Genomic DNA, 18,421 nt, shown 5'->3' with positions numbered 1-18,421 from the left:
TTAAACAGCAGCCTCCACCTCTGTATCCAGTGCGTAGACAAGTACTTGACATATAAATTCATATTTTATTCCTCCTGACAGATGCCTGGTTTCTCTGCTCTTATACAGAAGGCATAGGCAACCATTAACCTTGGGTGGAGGACATCCAGAAGGCAAGAGTCTGTCACGCCTTGTCCTGAAACACCTCCACGGTCAGGGTGTTCTCTCAAGAGGATCCCGACCAAAGACAGGATCCTGAAAAAGCAAACCTCAGAGGGCTCCCCACGGCCTGTTCATTGTGAGATGGGGGCTGGTTTGGTGACAGGAGGGTTGAGAACCAGGCTGTAACTTGAGAATCTTCTATCAAACTGAACAGGGGCTTCCCTAGGAAAATGCTATGGTTGTCCCCTCTCCAAACATGGAAGGGCCCTACCCTGCTCCCGTGCTGCAGCCTGGCACTGTGAAGGTCACAGCATCTCCAGAGAACGCAAGAGTCATACAGCTCTGGCTTTATTTGGCACCTAGGCTACCAAGCCAGGGACCGTGGCTGCTGTGTCTGGGATGAAGCTGACAGTGTTTGAAATCTGTGTTGACCTTTGCCCATGACATAAGGACAAGGGAGGCCCCTATGCTCAGGCATGAGTTAGGCCTGAATTTTCTGGAAAACTTGCCTCCATCCTCTACCTTAGTCAAGCTGTGTCTATAAAGCCCAACTGGACCTCCTTACTTGTCCTCTGTGCTGGCGAGCAAATGGGACCCCCGTAGCCCCACAGTGCAGGTAGATCTGAAGCCTCCTCCCATAGGGCATGGGATCTCAGCATCCCTGGCCTTCAACACCACAGGAGATTTCCTTCCTTCCCACTGAGTCACATAGTTTTGCACTATTTCCTTCCCTCTTGTCATGAAACAGTCTTGGCTTAGTGTTGGGATGGGTAGTAATCACTTTTAGAGGGTCTGCCCACACCACCATGATCTTGCATGGATCCCAGTGGCTGTATTGCCCTGTGGGGTGCTGCCCTCTGGGTTTAGGTCATGGGACTGGAGGTGGGCAGCTGAGACAGACTCATTTTTGTAAGAGTCTGGAACTGATATCACACAAGAGTTTCTAATCTCCCTGTGGCAATTTGTGTGACACACATTCCCCCACGCTTGGGCAGTCAAGATACTGGGAAGAAGAGGAAGCAGGTGTGTAAAGAAGGAAGAGGCAAGGGTGCAGAGAGGGGCAGAGGCCAGGGAGGTAGCATGCCATTGCCTGTGCTCTGCCAGTCCTCCCTGGGCCAATTCAGAGCTCTCTGTTCTTAGAAAAAAAATGCTTGCGGGGCACCTGGGTGCCTCAGTCGGTTGAGTGTCTGACTTTGGCTCAGGTCATGATCTCATGGTTCATGAGTTCAAGCCCCACATCCGGCTCACTGCTGTCAGTCTGTCAGCGCAGAGCCTGCCTCGGATCCTCTGTTCTCTTCTCTCTGCCCTTCACCCACTCGTGCTCTCCCCTCAAATAAAATATTTTTTTAAAAAAGAAAAAAAATGCTTTTACTTCGCTTAAGCTAGATCCAGTTGTTCTTATTTGCCATAATAATAACAATAAAAAGCCTTTCAAAGCTCCCTCAAGGAGTGTGTCAGGTGTGGCCTTGCTGTGGAACTGACGTATCTCAGAAGCTGACAGGAATTGGGATTATTTTGTTAGTAACAGGAGAAAGATGTTGGCAGAGAGTCTGAACTGCATGCTTTTGTTTTTAGGCATGCTGTCCTATTCACGAGATGTGGTTACATGAGTCTGGGGCTGAGGACCTAGGGGTCCCACTGAGGAAGGGCCAGAAAGGGCAGATCACATGGTCCCAGAAACAAAGGAGAGAGTGGTTTGTTGCCCTGTCTAGGGGAAGGGCGTTCATGCCCTCTCCGAGGCGCCTGTGCTCCATCCAGGTGTCATTCCAGTTTCTTCAGCATGGATGTCATTTACATTTTCTACAGTACATGTCATGATGGGCACAGGGCGACGTATGGAACTGTTGGGTTACTTACTACACTGTGTACCTGAAAGTACTATAACACTGTATGTTAACTCACTAGAAGTAAAATAAAAACTTAAGGGGCACCTGAGTGGCTCAGTCGGTGAAGAGGTGACTTCAGCTCTGGTCATGATCTCATGGTTCGTGGGTTCAAGCTCCATGTTAGGTTTGGGCCAACAGCTCAGAGCCTGGAGCCTGCTTTGGAATCTGTGTCTCCCTGTCTCTCTGCCACTCCTCTGCCTGTGCTCTGTCTCTCCCCTCTCTCTCTCAAAAATAAATAAACTTTAAAAAGATGTTTTTAATAAAATAAAAAATTTTTTAAAAAAGAAAAGAAGGGGCACCTGGGTGGCTCAGTTAGTTAAGCATCCGACTCTTGATACCAGCTCAGGTCGTGATCTCGTGGTTGGTGGGATCGAGCCCCAAGTTGGGCTCTGCTGACAGTGTAGAGTCCGCTTGGAATTGTCTTTCTCCTCTCTCTGCCCCTCTCCCATTCTCACTCTCTCTCTAAATAAATAAATCAACATTAAAAAATGAAAATAACAATTTTTTTTGCCATTAGTGTGTCAATAAAACCAAACTAAATATACAAAGACCTTTGATCTAAAAATTTACAGGCCAAAAGTATAAGCTTTGAGGTCAATGACCTTTGCCATGACGGAGCTGTAGCACTGACACTGACTGTGCCCACGTGGGAGGCCCTGCTCACTCTATGTCCCAACTTTCACTTCTGCAAGATGAGGAGGCTTTGACTAGATCACCTCCGGTGCGGAGCAGGGAAAGAGCATTCCCGCAGGTGCCAGGCAAGGGGCAGGTTGGGGGTAACCGTGAGCATGGCTGGACACCCTCCATGCCTGGGACTTCAGATGGAACTAGAATCGTGTGGATGGAACTTTCTCCTGTGAAGAAGCCGTATGACACAGAGAGAGAGAGAGAGAGATCCTGGGGCATGCAAGGAGGAGGACCAGTCTACTGGGCATAGGGCCACCCAGTCAGGGAGGCAGACTCCCAGCCAGGCTACCCGCCCACTGCTTCTTTCCCAGCCCGGGTGCTTGAAGCAAAAGGCAGCTACTGAAGCCTGTCAGCCCAGGGGCTCCAGCTTGCATTGGCTAGAGGAGCCTGGAGTTCAGGGAAAGGTCTGAAGGGGGATGTGCGCATGGAAGCCGTCAGGAGAAGAAATTTGAAGCCTTGGACAGAATGAGCTCTGCTTGGAGTGAGAGTCGGGCCTGAAGAGAATGGAGAGCAGAAGCCAGCCCTGCACCATTAAGTCGTCAAGTGAGAGGAGGAAGGAGCAAAAGAGGTGGCCAGGTGAGACAAATGCAAGCAGGAGTGCTGCCCTGGAAGCCCAGAGGAGGAAGGGTGAAGGGCTAGGGGTGGTCAGCTGATCAAACATGGCTGACAGTTGGAGGAGGATGAGGGGAAAGAAGAGAAGGGTGATGGTTGGGGGAGAGGGGAGGAGGAAGGAGAAGGAAGGTTGATGGAGGCGAGGGGGGAGGGGCAGGAGAGGGGGGAGGGGAGAGGTGGGGGAAGGCTAGGGGGAGCCACCAGATTTTGCCATGGGGAGGTCTTGGGGACCCAAGTTTATCCCTTGCAACTGGGAAAGCCGCTGGCTCCCTCTTCCTCTGACAAGCCTCCGGGTGTGAAGCCAGTTGACTCTGAGAGAGGCGCTCCGAAGGGTCACCCCCCCTCCCGCCCACGGCTCTGTGGAGAAGCCCTGGCCAACAGAGGCGGCACCACTTTATTGGGGCATCGGCAGTACACAGGTCTGGGCCCCCACTCGCTGGCCAGGCTCCGGGACGGACTGTGGTCCCCCACCCCGGTGGCTCAGAACTCGCAGACCACCAGGCGCCGCTCTCCACAGGCCTTGTCATTCCACTTGCCGTTGGTAAAGATCTCCACACAGTTCTCTGCGCCGCCATTGTTGTTGGGCTCCCCCGGGGCCCAGTTAGAATAGACCAGGGGCTCCCCTGTCGGGTAGATGAACTTGCCCTCCGTCTTGATGTCGGTTATACCCAGGAAAGCAGCCTTGTTCTCAAGTGTGACCAGCTGCTGCAGGGCGGCGTTCTCGGCCGCCGAGCGTGGGGAGGCCAGCTGTCCCCCGGCCTGTATACACACCTGCTGTGCGGCCTCAAAACTCTTTTCAAAACCTCCCGTCTTGAAGATCTTCTCTCCGACCCCTCGGCCGTTGGGGAAGAGCTCCACTAGGAGAAGAGGAGAGTCAGGTTGGGGTTATGGCAGCACGAGGCTCTGTGACTGTCATGAGACACCACCTCACCCCCACCATCAGCATCCTTGTGGCATCCAGCAGGGCACCAGATAGGACAAAACGGAGGCCCTTGGTTCCAGAGCAGCCCTGGTTTCACAGAGCATCCTGGGAGGAAGTCCTGTGGTCTGTAGTTACGGATGAGGACACCAGAGCTCAGAGAGGTAAGTAAGGGGCCCGGAGTCACATGCCCATCCAAGGTGCAGTTAGGATTAGACCTTGTTTGCTGGGATACGAGAGCTGGAACATGCTCTTTAGGCTTCACCCCACGTTGTGTGCTGGGATCGGGGGGAATTGGAATGACTCTGGCTGGAAAGCTGACAGTGTGATGCCTGTGGCAGTTTCTGAGAGTATGAGGAGCAGACTGGGCATAACAGCAGGTCCCTGGTGTTGTGTGCTGAGGGCTGGAGGGGGTGAGGTGGGGAGAGGGCATCTTAGAGACTTGCTGTGCTATCTCTGCACTCATGACAGCCCAATGTTGGCCCCTTGGGATGCATGTGGATGATGCACCAGCCAATCAGCCTCTCCAGGGTGCTGGGTGAGGGGATGAATGCACCTGAGAGGTGGCAGGGGGCGCAGAGGATCCATTCCGGGAGAGCCCTGTTCGGGAATCTGAAGCTAGGTGTTTCAACCCCGTCCTGGCAATGATTGCCTAGGTGGGCAAAGGAAAATTACTTCCCTTTTCAGGGTTTCTAATTCCACATTTCAAAAGAGGGATACACGTCATGAAAGCATCAACTATGTGACCTATCAATGATCTCTTTATCTTCCAGCTCATCCTCCATCCCTTTGGCTTTGGGGCTCAGGCTTGGAAATCATCAGGGCCTCCAAGAGGACTATGCCCTGGCCTCACTGGGCTGGGTAGAGCTCAGGGTGCTCCCTGACCCATGGCCCTTCTCTGAGTAGCTTCAACTAGCGCTCGGAGGCAGACTCTCCACAGGCTCAGGATGGCACTCAGAGCAGCCCTGGACAAGGTCAGTGCAGGGTTTCATAGGCGCTACTGGGTTTTATGTTCCATGCATCTGGGTGGACACACGTGTGCAAAAGCAAACGTGTCCATGTATTAATCTGGAGGTACATGGGAGCACTTACCATCTGGACATGTGTGTACATATATGCATGTGCCTATGCATGTCACCATGTGGGCTGAGTGATGGTATTTGGGTACACACATGTGGCCAGCAGCCATGGACACGTTCCACTTCGCAGCTGTGTGCATAGGAGTAAGTGAACACATGTGTGACTTTGTTGTGGAAGGAGCTAGACATACCCAATACCTGAAACTCTCATCCTTGGTGCTTAGGTACTTAGGAGCCAAACCTATGTCTTACCCAGTCAGGCCCCTTTGTGATCTACTCCTTCGGAAAACTCTTCTTTTTTTGGGGTCAGGGAGATTTGATGAATGATGTAGACTCAAAGCTGATGTCACGGAGTGCTGAGGAGGAGGAGGGCCAGTCAAGGACCGAAGTGGAGATTCCGAAAGGCACAAGGCACTCAGGCATGTGCTCCTGGAGGCCTCTGAGTCTGCAGCATTCCAGGATTGGGAAGAATCCCTGCTTTCACCACCCAGAAGGACGCAGGGAGAGCCCAGCACTGGCTGGAGCCCAGAGATAGCCAGCTCCCTTCCAGAACCATGGGCGTGTCCAAGGTGAGATACTCAATGGCCACATAGCAAGGCCAGTCCCCCACCAGCCTTGGACCCCCAGGGCAGCATCCCAGCCCCAGCTCTCAGGACAGTGTCTGGATTCTTTGTTGCCTTGAGCTGGGAAACAATATCTGGGCATTCACACACCAGGCCCCACAGAGGTGCTTCCGGGGTAGGGTGTCCCCTGTCTATCACAGGGACCAGCACAGGGCAGACAGGAGTGCAGATCTGCTGAACAGCACAGGGCTCAGGGCACGGCCGGGTCACAGGAGGCTGTGAGTTTGGAGGGGATCCTGGAGCCTGATCACTTCCACCATGCTTCCCTCACTCCACTGAACTGATGATATGGCCATACTCTCCTGTTTGTCTCTTGCATCTACTTCCGGATCCTGGAGTCTATGACTGCACTGCTCTGTCTCAGAGCCAGAGCTAGCTCTAAATATGGTCCCAACCCATTCCAATCCTAGACCCAGGCCCAGCCAGCTCCAAACCAAGGCCCATGCCCAGTCAGAGGCCTAGCCTTGGTGTCTGGCTCGATTCGGGTCCAGGAACTCACCTTTCCTATACTGAGAGAAGGCATTCTGGAGGAGTCGAAGCTGTCCACGTAAACCCTCCACCTGCTGCCTCAGAGCAGAGATGTCTGTGGAAGAGAGTGAAGGCAAGCCCACCACAGCTGGGGGTCAGCTCAGAGCCTGGGCCTCACGGGAAAGGTACCCAGCTGCAGGCATATATAAGGGACAGAGTAAGGGCCCTAAGGGGAGCTGGGACTGGCCCTAAGAAGCCAACATCCACAAACACAACTAGCCTCTGTTGTCCCCAGATTTCCTGTACTTCCGCTATGAACAAACTGTCCCCTGAGCAGGTCCCCGCACGTCACTGACACTGAACCATATGACATTTTAACTCTATATTCTGGGGATCATGTAGCACCTCCTTTGTGGGGGATGGGAATAGACTGTCATCCGTACTTGCCATCCATTGGGTTATTTAATCGTCAAAGCTAGCCTTTGAACTGGGGAGAAGGCTGTTGGAAATGGATGAAAAAGCTGCTCAGAGTTTGCCCTCCTTGATTAAGAGGAACAAGAGGCCCTCCCAGAGCCTCATTCTCCTGCCTTCCTGCCTGCTAGCTTCCCTGCTTCCCACCCACTCCCTGTGGTTAATGGGGCCCAACTCAGATAAGGTAGGCTATCCTGAGATATGAGGGCCAGCTCTCCCCGCTCCCCGACCCACCCCATGGCAGCTCCCAGATCTAGCAGATGCTACCTTACCAGGAAGCCCGCTTTCTCCTTTTGCTCCTTTGTCCCCAGGAGCACCTCTGTCGCCCTTCAGTCCTGGGGGCCCTTTGGCACCTGGAGGTCCTGGTGGGCCCATGGCTCCAGCAGGCCCTGGGATCAGAGAACTGGGTGAGCTCTGCGCACATTTTCCAGCGTTGTCACTCTCCCAAGACACGGACTGTCCACCCGGTCTGTAGCCCTCCCTCCCTATGTAGACCCGCTCCATACACTGACTGTCCCCATCACCCAGTGACCAAACTTTCCTGGATGCAGACTACCACTGTTGCTCACACGTCACTCTCCCTGGATGCAGACAGCTCCCAGAGCCCAGCAGTCACCCTCCTCTACGCTCAGTAGTGACGTCAGCTTGGACTTGATGAGTGGCAGCGCGGAAGGGGTGGCCATCTCCAGCATCAAGGGGACCGAAGAGAATGGGAGCCCAGTCCTAGCTCCTTCCAGTACTCACCTGCTGCCCCAGCATTTCCAGGGGCTCCAAGCTCCCCCGGGGCACCTCTCTCTCCTTTAGCCCCTGGGGAGCCTCTTGTCCCTGCAGAGCCCTGCATGCCAGGGGCACCCACTTCTCCTGAGGAAGGAACAAATTGGGACAAAAGGTGCTGAGAGTGTGTTTAGTAGTGGACTTTTCACCCATCGCTCCAGGGGGAGAAAGAACCAGGGAAAAGGTACTTTTTACTGGCTGGGGTTCCTCCGTGGAGGTGAACAGGAACATGCTGTCAATTGGGAATGTGGGAGAAAGGGCCTGCCCAGCGCTGATGGTCTGGGCTTTTTTCGGCACTCTGAGCTGGCCTGAGGTCACACGCAGGACTGTGCTGTATCCCTCCCTTCTCCCTCCCAGAGCGGCCACATACAAACCACCTACCTTTGGGCCCAGCCTCTCCTTTTGGGCCTGGTGTGCCTTGAGGTCCTGCAGTCCCCTGCTTTCCTGAGGGACCCTCTCTGCCAGCTGGACCAGGCATACCTCGAGGTCCCGGAGGTCCTGGGGAAAAGGACCGGCATGGTCAGTGACACGAAATCCTGTTGGAAGCGGGGGCATACGAAGAGAGGAGGGCAGTGATAGAAGTTAGAGAGGCAGCGTCATCTTCAAAGGTAACGTTAACAGGAGTTCCAGTCTCCCCTGAAATAACCCAGTACCGCCTTCAGAACAACCTTCGTCCTTCTTCCTGGGATGGGATCTGTGCGTGTCTACTGCACAGACACCTGCATTCCATGCCCAGCTGCTCACCAGAGGCTCCTGAGTCTCCTTTTTGTCCAGGCTCTCCGGCAGAGCCACTCTCCCCTTTGGGCCCAACTGGGCCGGGTGGGCCAGGCATCCCCGCTCTTCCGACAGCTCCTGGCAAACCTGTAGCAGCAGAAGAAGTGGGCACAAACCTTAGGCCCAGAGGTGAGCCAGCTGAGTGCATGGTCAGGCCTCTTGCATTCCTTCAGTGTTCTACAGGGTGTAGACATCACACCGCCATACTCCTTGGTCCAGTGCTGATCCAGGAAATGGGTGTCCACATCCCCAGTTTACAGTTGAGAAAACAGGCTTGCCGGAGTTGGCTGTGAACCCAAGTCAAGACCCATCTGACTTTCCATGGAGGGCACCTTCTCCCGTCCCAAGACCACAGTTTTTACAGCAAGCAAGCTGCCAGCATTTACCTTTGATCATGGACTCCTTGTTCTCCCCTTCCCACAACCAGAGTTTCTATCAGAAATGACACCTGGCATTAATCATCAGGGAAATGCAGATCAAGACCACAATGAGATATCACCTTACACCTGTTAGAATGGTTATTATCAAGAAGACAAGAGATAACAAATGTTGCTTAGGATGTGGAGAAAAGGGAAGCCTCATGCACTATGGTGTAAATTGGTGCAGCCACCATGGAAAACAGAATGATAGGTCCTCAAAAACTTAAAAATAGGACTACTGTATGATCCAGCCATTCATGAGCATTTATCTAAAGGAAACAAAAACACTGATTCAAAAAGATATCTGCACCCCCATGTTCATTGCAGCATTGTTTACAGTAGCCAAGGCACGGAAGCAGCTTAGAGCCTGGGTGGCCATTGATGGATGAATGGATGGAGAAAATGTAGGTATTTATATGATGGAACATTCCTCAGCCATAAAAAAGAATGAAACTTTGCCATTTGCAACAACATGGATGGACTTGGGGGCATCAGGCTAATTAAGTCAGAGAAAAACAAGGATCATATGATCTCACTTCTATGTAGAATGTACACAGACATTTTGTACCAAAGTACAAAAGCAACAGATTCAGAGATACAGAGAACAGATTGGTGGTTGTGAGAGGCGGGGTCAGGAAGTGGGCAGAATGGCTAAAAGTGGTCAAAAGGTACAAAACTCCAGTTATGAAATAAGTTCGTGTGCAGCACGGAGACTATAGTTAATCATACTGTATTGTATACCGGAAAGTTGCTCAGAGGGATCTTAAAAGTTCTCATCACAAGGGAAAAAATATTGTACGCAGTGTGCCGATGGACGCTGACAAGACTTACTGGGATCATTACACAATACATGCAAATAATGAATCCTTATGGGGCTCCTGGGTGGCTCAGTCGGTTAAGCGTCCAACTTTTTGGCTCAGGTCATGATCTCACGGTTTGTGGGTTCGAGCCCCGCGTCAGGCTCTGTGCTGACAGCTAGCTCAGAGCCTGGAGCCTGCTTCAGGTTCTGTATCTCCCCCTCTCTCTGACCCTGCCCTGCTCACGCTGTCTTTCTCTCTCAATAATAAATAAAACATTTTAAAAAATTTAAAAAATATTGAATCATTAGGTTGGACACCTGAAACTAATATAATGTCATATGTCAGTTCTATATCAATAAAACAAGAAAAAACAATGTAATATACCCTAGAGACTATAGAACATAGACCAAATTATTACTTAATATATCATTATGTTCAATATGATCCTGTTTCGTAAATACGTACACATATGTGTATGGCATGTGCACTTGCGGTACCCATTGGAAAAAAAACACAGGAAAAGCTTATCCGAAAGTGTTACATAAGTGACTTAAGTGACATGAAGTAATTTTAGTTTTCTTCCTGTTGTGTCTTTCATGACCACATGCTATTTTTGTATGAGAAAAATGATCAAACATATTTAGAAAGCCATGACCTCCAGAAAGCCAGTCTAGTACTGGAATTACACAACATTTACCCTTCCCCCAAAAGACTAATCTAAGCAAACCGTTCTCAATGCATACGAGTTTTACACTCAGTTCTGTTCATTGGGGTATTCTTTTTTTCTTCTTTTGCTGAGGTTAAATTCATATAATGTAACATTAGCCTGTTGAAAAGTATATAATTCAGTGGCAGTCAGCACATTCACGGTGGTGTGCAATGACCTCCTCTATTTAGTTCAGACTCACTTTGTCACCCACAAACACCCCATAGCCACTGAGCCATCACCCCCAATCTCCCCTCTTCTCAGCCCCTGGAGGCCACCACTCAGCTTTCTGCCTCTATTTCCTATTTTGGACAATTCATATTAATGGAATCAGACAATATATGACCATGTATGTCTGGCTGTTTTAACTCGGAGTGACATTCTTGAGATCCATACGCTTGGCCGTGTGTCTCAGGGTTTCATTCCTTTCTGGGGCTGAGTAGTATTCCCCTGTGTGGACAGACCCCGCCTGGTTCATCCACTCATCAGCTGATGGACATCTGGGCTGTTCCTATCTTTTGGCTCTTGGGAATAAAACTGCTATAAACACTGTGCAAAAAGAGAAGAAATGACAACTGGGTGCTGCTGACTTGGTCATTCACTTATCTGTTCACTGAGAAGCCATCTGTGGAATAGAGCCAGGTGAGATGCAAATGTTCGCACTAGGCCCGGGTCTGTGAGGGATTTGCAGTAGGATTTTAAAGCATGAGGCCTGGGTAATGAGTGAGGAAGAAGATTCGCAAGATGCCCCTAGGCCTCCCACCTTGTCACCCAACCCGAGCACACACACACGTGGCCAGAGCTGTCTTCCCGAGGGAGCAAATGGGACTTCAGGGTGAGGAAGATGTAGAGAGACTTGCAGAGGGAAGGCGACATTTCAGACTTGGAGACTGTGCTCCAGGAGGGGCCGGGTCTGCTGGGCAGCAGTGTGCTGGTGACAGGGGCCAGGAGGCCTGTAATGGGTGGCTCAGAGGCTCTGTGCTGGGCATTGTGTCCTGCTTCTAGTTCTGATCCTCACCAGGAATGAAACGTAAGCATAGAGCATTTGCAGGATGGGCCCCACTCTCCATATTCAATAGGGCACCGTGCCAGGCAGAAATATCCTATCTCTAGATTGAGCCTCCCTTGGGCTCCACCTTGGCTGGGATGGCAGCTGGTAGAAAGAGCACTAGAGGTCTCCCATCCATGGCGCAGAAGCCCTGGAGACCATGAAGAGACACCCTCTTCAACAGCCAGCACCCATGCCTCCCAAAGCACTAATTTTGCATCCTTGCACCCCCCAAAGGCCAGCCCTGTACCTTAATGCCACCAGAAGTGAGGCTTTGTGGACCAGCAGTCTGGCCAGCCTGAGCTGCATTAAATTCCTCCTCTCCTTCATTCATGTACTCACTGAAACTTCTACTGTGTGCTAGACACCATCTGCAATGCCGGGACACAGCAGTGAAATAAGCAGACACCACATCAGATCCCCCTTCCTCTTAGGGCTGAAGCCCCACTGTATAGAGATAGATCATAAAAATTAAAATGTACAACATAAGGTTCATTAGAGCAGAATAAGGGCCAGAGAGGAAAGATAAAGCACAGAGAGTGTAGGAAGGAGGGGGCGGTGTCTTCTAAGTAGGGTGGTCAGGGGCAGACTCATGGAGAAGGTGGTCTGTGAGGAAAGCCGTGAAGGAGGTGAGGAGTGACCCACAGGGACCCCTATGGGAAGAGCAGTGACAAGGCCCCAAGGAAGCGGGGAATTGAATGTGGCTAGGGACCAGCAAGGAACCAGTGTGGCCAGAGCAGGTGAGGTCAGAGAAGTATGCAGGGGTGAAGAGTGTCTTTGTGGGCTGCTGAGGGGTGTGTGGTTTTACCCCGGGAGATACATGCCTATATACACTAAATCCTTCTGGGCAGGCATCTTAGAGATGCTGAGGAGTAAGAGGACTGTCCCTAGAAATGCAGCCGGCAAAGCATAGTGGGGTCTTACTGGCCCTCCCTGATACGCCTGAGGCATTACCCCATTGAGCGTGCTCCACCCCTACCTCTGCTCAAGGCTCTCTTCTCTCAGGCATATCTTGCCCTTTATAGCAGGTTCTTGGAACCCCATGGATCAGAATCTGCCGGGGACATTGTCGCAAGTGCAGACTCTGGCTCCAGCCAGACTTACATGGGTCAGGATTTTGAGGGGTTCCAAGCTCACTAGGAAATTCTCAGACCCATAATGGTTAAGTGACAAACGTGCCTGCAATCCAGGAGCCAGAGTGCAGCTTGGTCCCCTCGTCCAACTGTGCATGGTTCTCTCTCCCCAAGTACCAACCCAAGGCCAGGTTTGGAATGTGCATGGGGGGGAGCCACCTGTGCAAGACAGGAAGGTCTCAGCCGCACTCTAAGCTGTAGGCTCTCAAGGTGATTATAGGACAACTTCCTGTCCCCAGTTTTAATTTAGGGCACTTCTGAGAACTAGAGAGAGTGGGGAGTCTTCGAGATGCTGACCCCCTGAAGAAACCATCTGAGTTCATTTCCAGGTGGCCTTCTCCAAGCCCCAGGCCTTTCAGACAGGGAGCCATTTTCTGTCAGTAAAGGACTGAGGAGGTACTTGCTTGTCCCTTATCCTACAAAGCTTGGGGATGTTACCTATTCTTTCCAACTTCAGTGTTGTTAGTCTTTTTCCTCTCCAACCAAAATGCCAATTCCCAAAAGACAAAGACCACAGTTGATCCCTGCATAACCCTAGCCCAGCACCTGGGAGAGTCCTTGTCCTAGATGCTGGCTCACTGAATTCTGACTCCTTGCCCCCGAGACCCAGATCCTCCTCTATAGGACAGTACTTCTCACATAATTCCCTTAATAATCAGTACCTTTGGAAACCTCATGAGAATTCACCTGATAGGCCCAGCCGGAAGATGCAACTTTATCCTAACAACTTGACAACAAAGAAAGCCTTATTTGTCACTGTGTGGTAGATGTTATTCCCATTTATAGAAAAGCAAACTGAGACTCAAAGGCACTGACTTGTCCCAGGGTGGGTCCCTGCTGTGGAAATGGAGCTGGTGGTCAAACACAGATCTGTCTGGTGCAGAAGCCTGTGTCCTTTCCCTGAGAGTGGTTGTCATTTAGAGTCTCTGTGTCATGATTTCCTTACCTGTCAAATGAGATTCATATATTCCTTGTAAGACTTTTGGTGGGATTAAGTGAATTACTCAATGAACTCCCAAGCACAAGGCCGAATAAAGGAATGTGGGTTCCCTTTCAGTCTCTCTGTAATGTATTAGGACAGATCTTTGTGACCAGATCTGAGTATGGGGTCACAGAACCTCATTCTTTCCCATGCTTCATGACTATTGAAAATACATATATATATTTTGTTCATTTAAATTCAAGTTAGTTAACATACAGTGTAGTCTTGGCTTCAGTAGTAGAACCCAGTAATTCATCTCTTACATAGAAAACCCAGTGTTCATCCCAACAAGTGCCCTCCTTAATGCTTATCACCCATTTAACCCATCCCCCCTCCACCCCCTCCAGCAACCCTGTTTGTTTTCTGTATTTAAGAGGCTCTTGTGGTTTGCCTCCCTCTCAGTTTTTATCTTATTTTTCCTTCCCTTTCCCTATGTTTATCTGTTATGTTTCTCAAATACCACCTATGAGTGAAATCATATGATATTGAAAGTATTGGACACCCTGCACCCACACTATTTAATCTCAGTGACCAATTGTTAAGTCCTGGAGCAGGGTTCTGGAGAGACGCAGATTCCATTTACCCACTATTTCCTCATTCTTGGAGTGGGAGGAATGAGAAGGCACCAAGGAAGGAGTCTGGGCAGCTGGTAACGGAGGGAAGCACATGAGGGCTCAGAGCAGCCAGTCATTTGCCAATTGGTAAAGCAGTGTTTCACAGGGACCAAACGTCTGCAGGAAACCGACTCCCTTAGAAAGAAGAAGTCTACCTCCAAGCCTTCCATAGCAGAATGTCCCAGCAGTTCTGGGTCGGTTACAATTCCAGTGCCCACCCCCTTTCCATGAGGACAAACAAATGGTTCCATCTCTACCTGGGTCCCCTTTCTCGCCCCGGGGGCCCTCTCTCCCGTCCCGTCCATCGCGACCAGGCAGGCCATTCTCCACGGGGCTACATATGACCAAAGTGCAGGCGTTGGCTTCGGTTCTCTGGAAATAGGTCTTCATTTCTGCTCCCAGTGACCTCAGGGGCTGTGTGAGCAGGATCACCACGGAGAGAGGGAGGAGAAACATGGCCTAGGTGGATAAACAGAATGAGAAAGGACATGCTCTTGGTCCTAGGACATGGGTTAGGGCTTGGCCCACCTCCTGAAGCTCAGAGGAAACACCTCCCCACTTGCCCTCCCTCCGTGGGGTTGAGAAAAGCAGGTGTCCCAAAGCACTTTAGGGACCAGATGGGCATATGATCTGGCCTGGAAAAGCATGAGTTACTCAACTGGATCTCAAGTATAAGATGTCAGCAGTATCTACCTATTCTGAGATGCCCTGTGTTGTCCTTTCTTGTGACTTCCTTGGGCACTGATATTGGCACAGGGGGTAGGAAATACAATTCCTCACCAAGGCCATATGTCACATCAGGAAGGATTCACTGGGTGCTTCTGAGAAAGACCTTTTCCCTCTTTGGACCTCCATCTCCCTGTCTATACCATCAAAGTGGTTGGCTTAGCTTTGTGGTATCTGTCCTGAGTGCAGGTTGGGTGTGTGGGTGTGTGTCTTCCAGACGATTTGCCATCCCTGGACTGGACACTATCTCCATAAGGAAATTTGCCCACAGAACCCAAAGGAAAGTTCTCAGAGATGCTAAGTTAGTAGCTGGAGAGCCTCTGGGATGTGTAGCATTCTCCTCCAATCACCTAAGAGAACTTGAAAGAAAGACCTCATGGAGGAAGGTGACATGTGAGATGGGTTCAGTCAAGGATAGGCTAGTTCAGAGATAGGAAGAGCAGATGTCCAGTAGGGTGTCCAGGCACCATCTGATTGGGACTTAGGAATCAAGTGAGACTGGGGCAGGTACCAGGCCTGAGTCACTTCCATTATTGGGCTTCTTCCATCTCTCAGAGAGAAATGATAAAGGCATGAGCATGGGAAGAGCTTGTGGGAGTTGCAGAGACTAGGAATGAAGCCTGGGAGCCACGTGCAAAGGAGAAGGGGGTCACCAGGTAGGTTGAGGGGGTGGCAGGGGAGGGCCTTTCCTGGCCAGAGAAGTGTTTCCTCCAGGTTGCTGCTGATTCTGGGCTGGATGATCCCTATATTGCAGTAGCCTCTTTCAGTTTTGAATTCACCACTTGCCTGGGTTTCCTGGGAGTCTCTAGAAACCCCCATGTGAGCTCCCTTATCGCGGCAGAGGCTCAGTCATGAGCACTGAAAGACCCAGGCCAGAACGAGGGCATTGTCCCCTGGTATGCGGCCACAGCAACTCTAGGGCCCCATGCCCCAAATCTGAGGAAGAAGGAAAAGCAATAGGCATTCTTCCAAGCCACTCACAATGCCACAAAAGGCACCACCACCCACTGTAACAGAAAGGGGCCGTGAAGAAAGCTAACTCACAGGGTTTCAGATCTACGATTCAGAAGTGGCATCTTAGCTGCGGCTACAGAAGGAGGGGGCAGAGACGCAGCCCCCCTCAACCCCATGGTGTCTACGCCCCAGCTTCCTGATTAAGATTTTTTTGAGAAAAAAATGACTCCTCTGAAAATTGGTTGCAAATTGGTGACCTAGGCCAGTAAGTCTATTTTTTAAAGTAAAGACTTGAGGCTAAGAGAGGAGTATGAATGTCCATGTCCCACAGTCAGTTGGTATCTGGATGGGCTTAGAAGGTTGGCCTGAGAAGACCTGATCTGTTTCTCCTCTACCACCCTTCTTTCTAAAGAAATCAGGAATGGAGAGGAACTAAGAGAGAAGTTGAAATTGCCTTTCCCCTGGGGCTTCCAGACAATGGCATCTGGGAGCTTGTTGGGTATCATCCAACGGACCACCTTCTCCAGCCCAGAGAGCAAATCTCCCACAGAGCAGAGGGACCAGTAAGGGGCCAAAGAGCACTCCTCATTGCCCAACTCTGTTCCCCACCTTTCACACTTCCTAGACCATAACTGTGCATAGACCGGATCTCCACAGCACCAGTAGGATAAAACAGCTATAGGCGCAGAGAGATATTCATCAGGCATTGAAAAAACAAAATGAAGGCAAGGATAGAGACTCACCAATGCTTCTTCTCAGACTCCAGGATCCCCAGGCAAATTAGCCTTTCCTTGGCAGGCACTGGCTATTTATGCATGCCCTGTAATCTGAACTGCCCAGCCCTAGTCTTCTAAGAGCTCTTATCACGAAGTGGGGCCATTTCTTCCTTGTTGACTCACTCTCACCCGACTTGAGTTCTGGAAACCTGCCACTGATATTCATAACACTACACACGTCTCACCTTAGAGGTTATAGAGCCTCAGTCCGTGATCTCACTAGTACCTCCCTGAAGCCCTGGGAGTTAAATGGCATTATCAGTGTTTGTGTTTTACAGATGTCCTAAAATCTGAGCTCCAAAGAAGACCGGCAAGTTGCACAAGGATCTACACCTCTTACAGATGAGCCCTGGATCTGCAGATTCCAAGACCCAGGACCTGCTGTGCCTACTTCTCTTCCTCCTTCACCTCAACATTACTGCCCAGATATTAGGAAAGACCTGAGAGATCTTTGGCATATCTGGGTAGGGGTGGGGCAAGTAGAGAAGAGCTGTGGAGGCTACAGCCTGTGGGGGCAGTGGCTGGGGGAGCTGCCAACTTGCGGGGTCACTCTTTGCTTCTTTAGATCTTGGAGAGACCCGCACTTGCCTTTTAGGGGATGACCTTCCCTTAACTTCCTTGACCTTATCTCCCACCTTCTTAGATGGACTTTGCCCTGTGCGTTGCTCAGGCAACCACTTTAGACCCCTGAGTTGCTGATATACTAGTGTAGCCATGTCCAAGGAGACTCTAATCTCCAGATCCTGTAGGACAGTTGCCCACCCTCCTGCCTTTGATATCAAAGGAAGTCTCTGCTTGCTTCTTGATTCTTGTGGCTTTATCTCTTGTATTAATTCTTTTCCTAGATCCACATGCCTGCAGCCTTATGTATCCAAGCTTCTCTTTTAGCCACGTCATCGTTGGTGCTGATTTGTTTTTGGCTTCTGATGGTCCTCTGGCATCTCTTTGTGTATTGTTGAGTCTATAATGCCTCAATTCATGGAGAAAGATCTTGTGTTTCCCATGCTGAATTTTTTTTGAAGCAGGATCCATAGTAAAGTCCCTAATGACAGAACTCTTTCATTATTAACACACAGCCCTCTCCATTCTAGGCTGTTTCTGTTCTTCCTAGAGATCTAGATTAGCATGGAATTCCATTTCTCTCCCCAAACTTCGCAAGGGTTTTTTCCATCATTATTTCTTTAAATAGACACTGTTTCCCCATCTCTCTCTCTTTTTTTGGGATTCCCCCAATGCATATATTATTTCTTTTGATGATGGCCCATAAATCCTATAGGCTTACTTTCTTATACTTTTTTTTTCTTTCTTTGACTGGATCATTTCAAATGATCCACCTACAAATTTATTGATCTACTCTACTACTTGGCCAAGTCTTTTGCTGAATCTCTTTCTTGAAATTTTCAGGTCAGCCACTGTATTCCTCAGCACTCGGATTTGTTTGGTTTTTTGTTAGTTTGGGGTTTTTTTTGTTTTTTGTTTTTGGGGGGGGGTCTGACTCCATATCAAGAGCAACAAAAACAAAAATAAACAACTGGGATTACTTCAAACTAAAAGGTTCTGCATTGTGAAAAAACCATCAACAAAACTAAAAGACAAACAACTAAATGGGAGAGGATATTTGCATATGATATAGGATAGGGGCTTAATATCCAATATATGTAAAGAACTCATACAACTGAATAACCAAAAAACCCAACAATCCAATTAAAAAATGGCAGAGGGTCTGAATAGACATTTCTCCAAAGATGACATCTAGATAACCAACAAGTACATGAAAAGATGTGCAACATCACTCATCATTAGGGAAATGCAAATCAGAATCACAATGA

At 50.0% G+C, this 18,421-nt stretch overlaps 1 protein-coding gene across 2 annotated transcripts; it reads right to left on the bottom strand.

Moving 5' to 3' along the window:
* Window positions 1-3,697: 3,697 nt before the first annotated feature.
* SFTPD (surfactant protein D) lies at window positions 3,698-16,654 on the bottom strand. Of its 2 annotated transcripts, XM_029915649.1 has the most exons (9): window positions 16,560-16,632; window positions 15,649-15,798; window positions 14,394-14,595; window positions 8,405-8,521; window positions 8,042-8,158; window positions 7,631-7,747; window positions 7,159-7,275; window positions 6,447-6,530; window positions 3,698-4,183 (listed from the first exon to the last, which is right to left on the bottom strand). In XM_029915649.1, exons 2-9 carry the CDS (start codon window positions 15,679-15,681, stop codon window positions 3,807-3,809), a joined length of 1,164 nt encoding a protein of 387 aa, XP_029771509.1. In that variant the 5' UTR covers window positions 15,682-15,798; window positions 16,560-16,632; the 3' UTR covers window positions 3,698-3,806. The 2 variants fall into 2 exon arrangements, with proteins under 2 accessions (XP_029771509.1, XP_029771515.1); XM_029915655.1 differs by lacking the exon at window positions 15,649-15,798 and having other exon boundaries at window positions 16,560-16,654.
* Between the last annotated feature and the right edge of the window lie 1,767 nt (window positions 16,655-18,421).

This window comes from Suricata suricatta, chromosome 2, assembly GCF_006229205.1.
Source record: "Suricata suricatta isolate VVHF042 chromosome 2, meerkat_22Aug2017_6uvM2_HiC, whole genome shotgun sequence".
In the NCBI taxonomy this organism is placed as follows: domain Eukaryota; kingdom Metazoa; phylum Chordata; class Mammalia; order Carnivora; family Herpestidae; genus Suricata; species Suricata suricatta.
The sequence above is the reverse complement of the archived record's forward strand: the minus strand, read 5'-3'. Positions and strand labels throughout refer to the sequence as shown.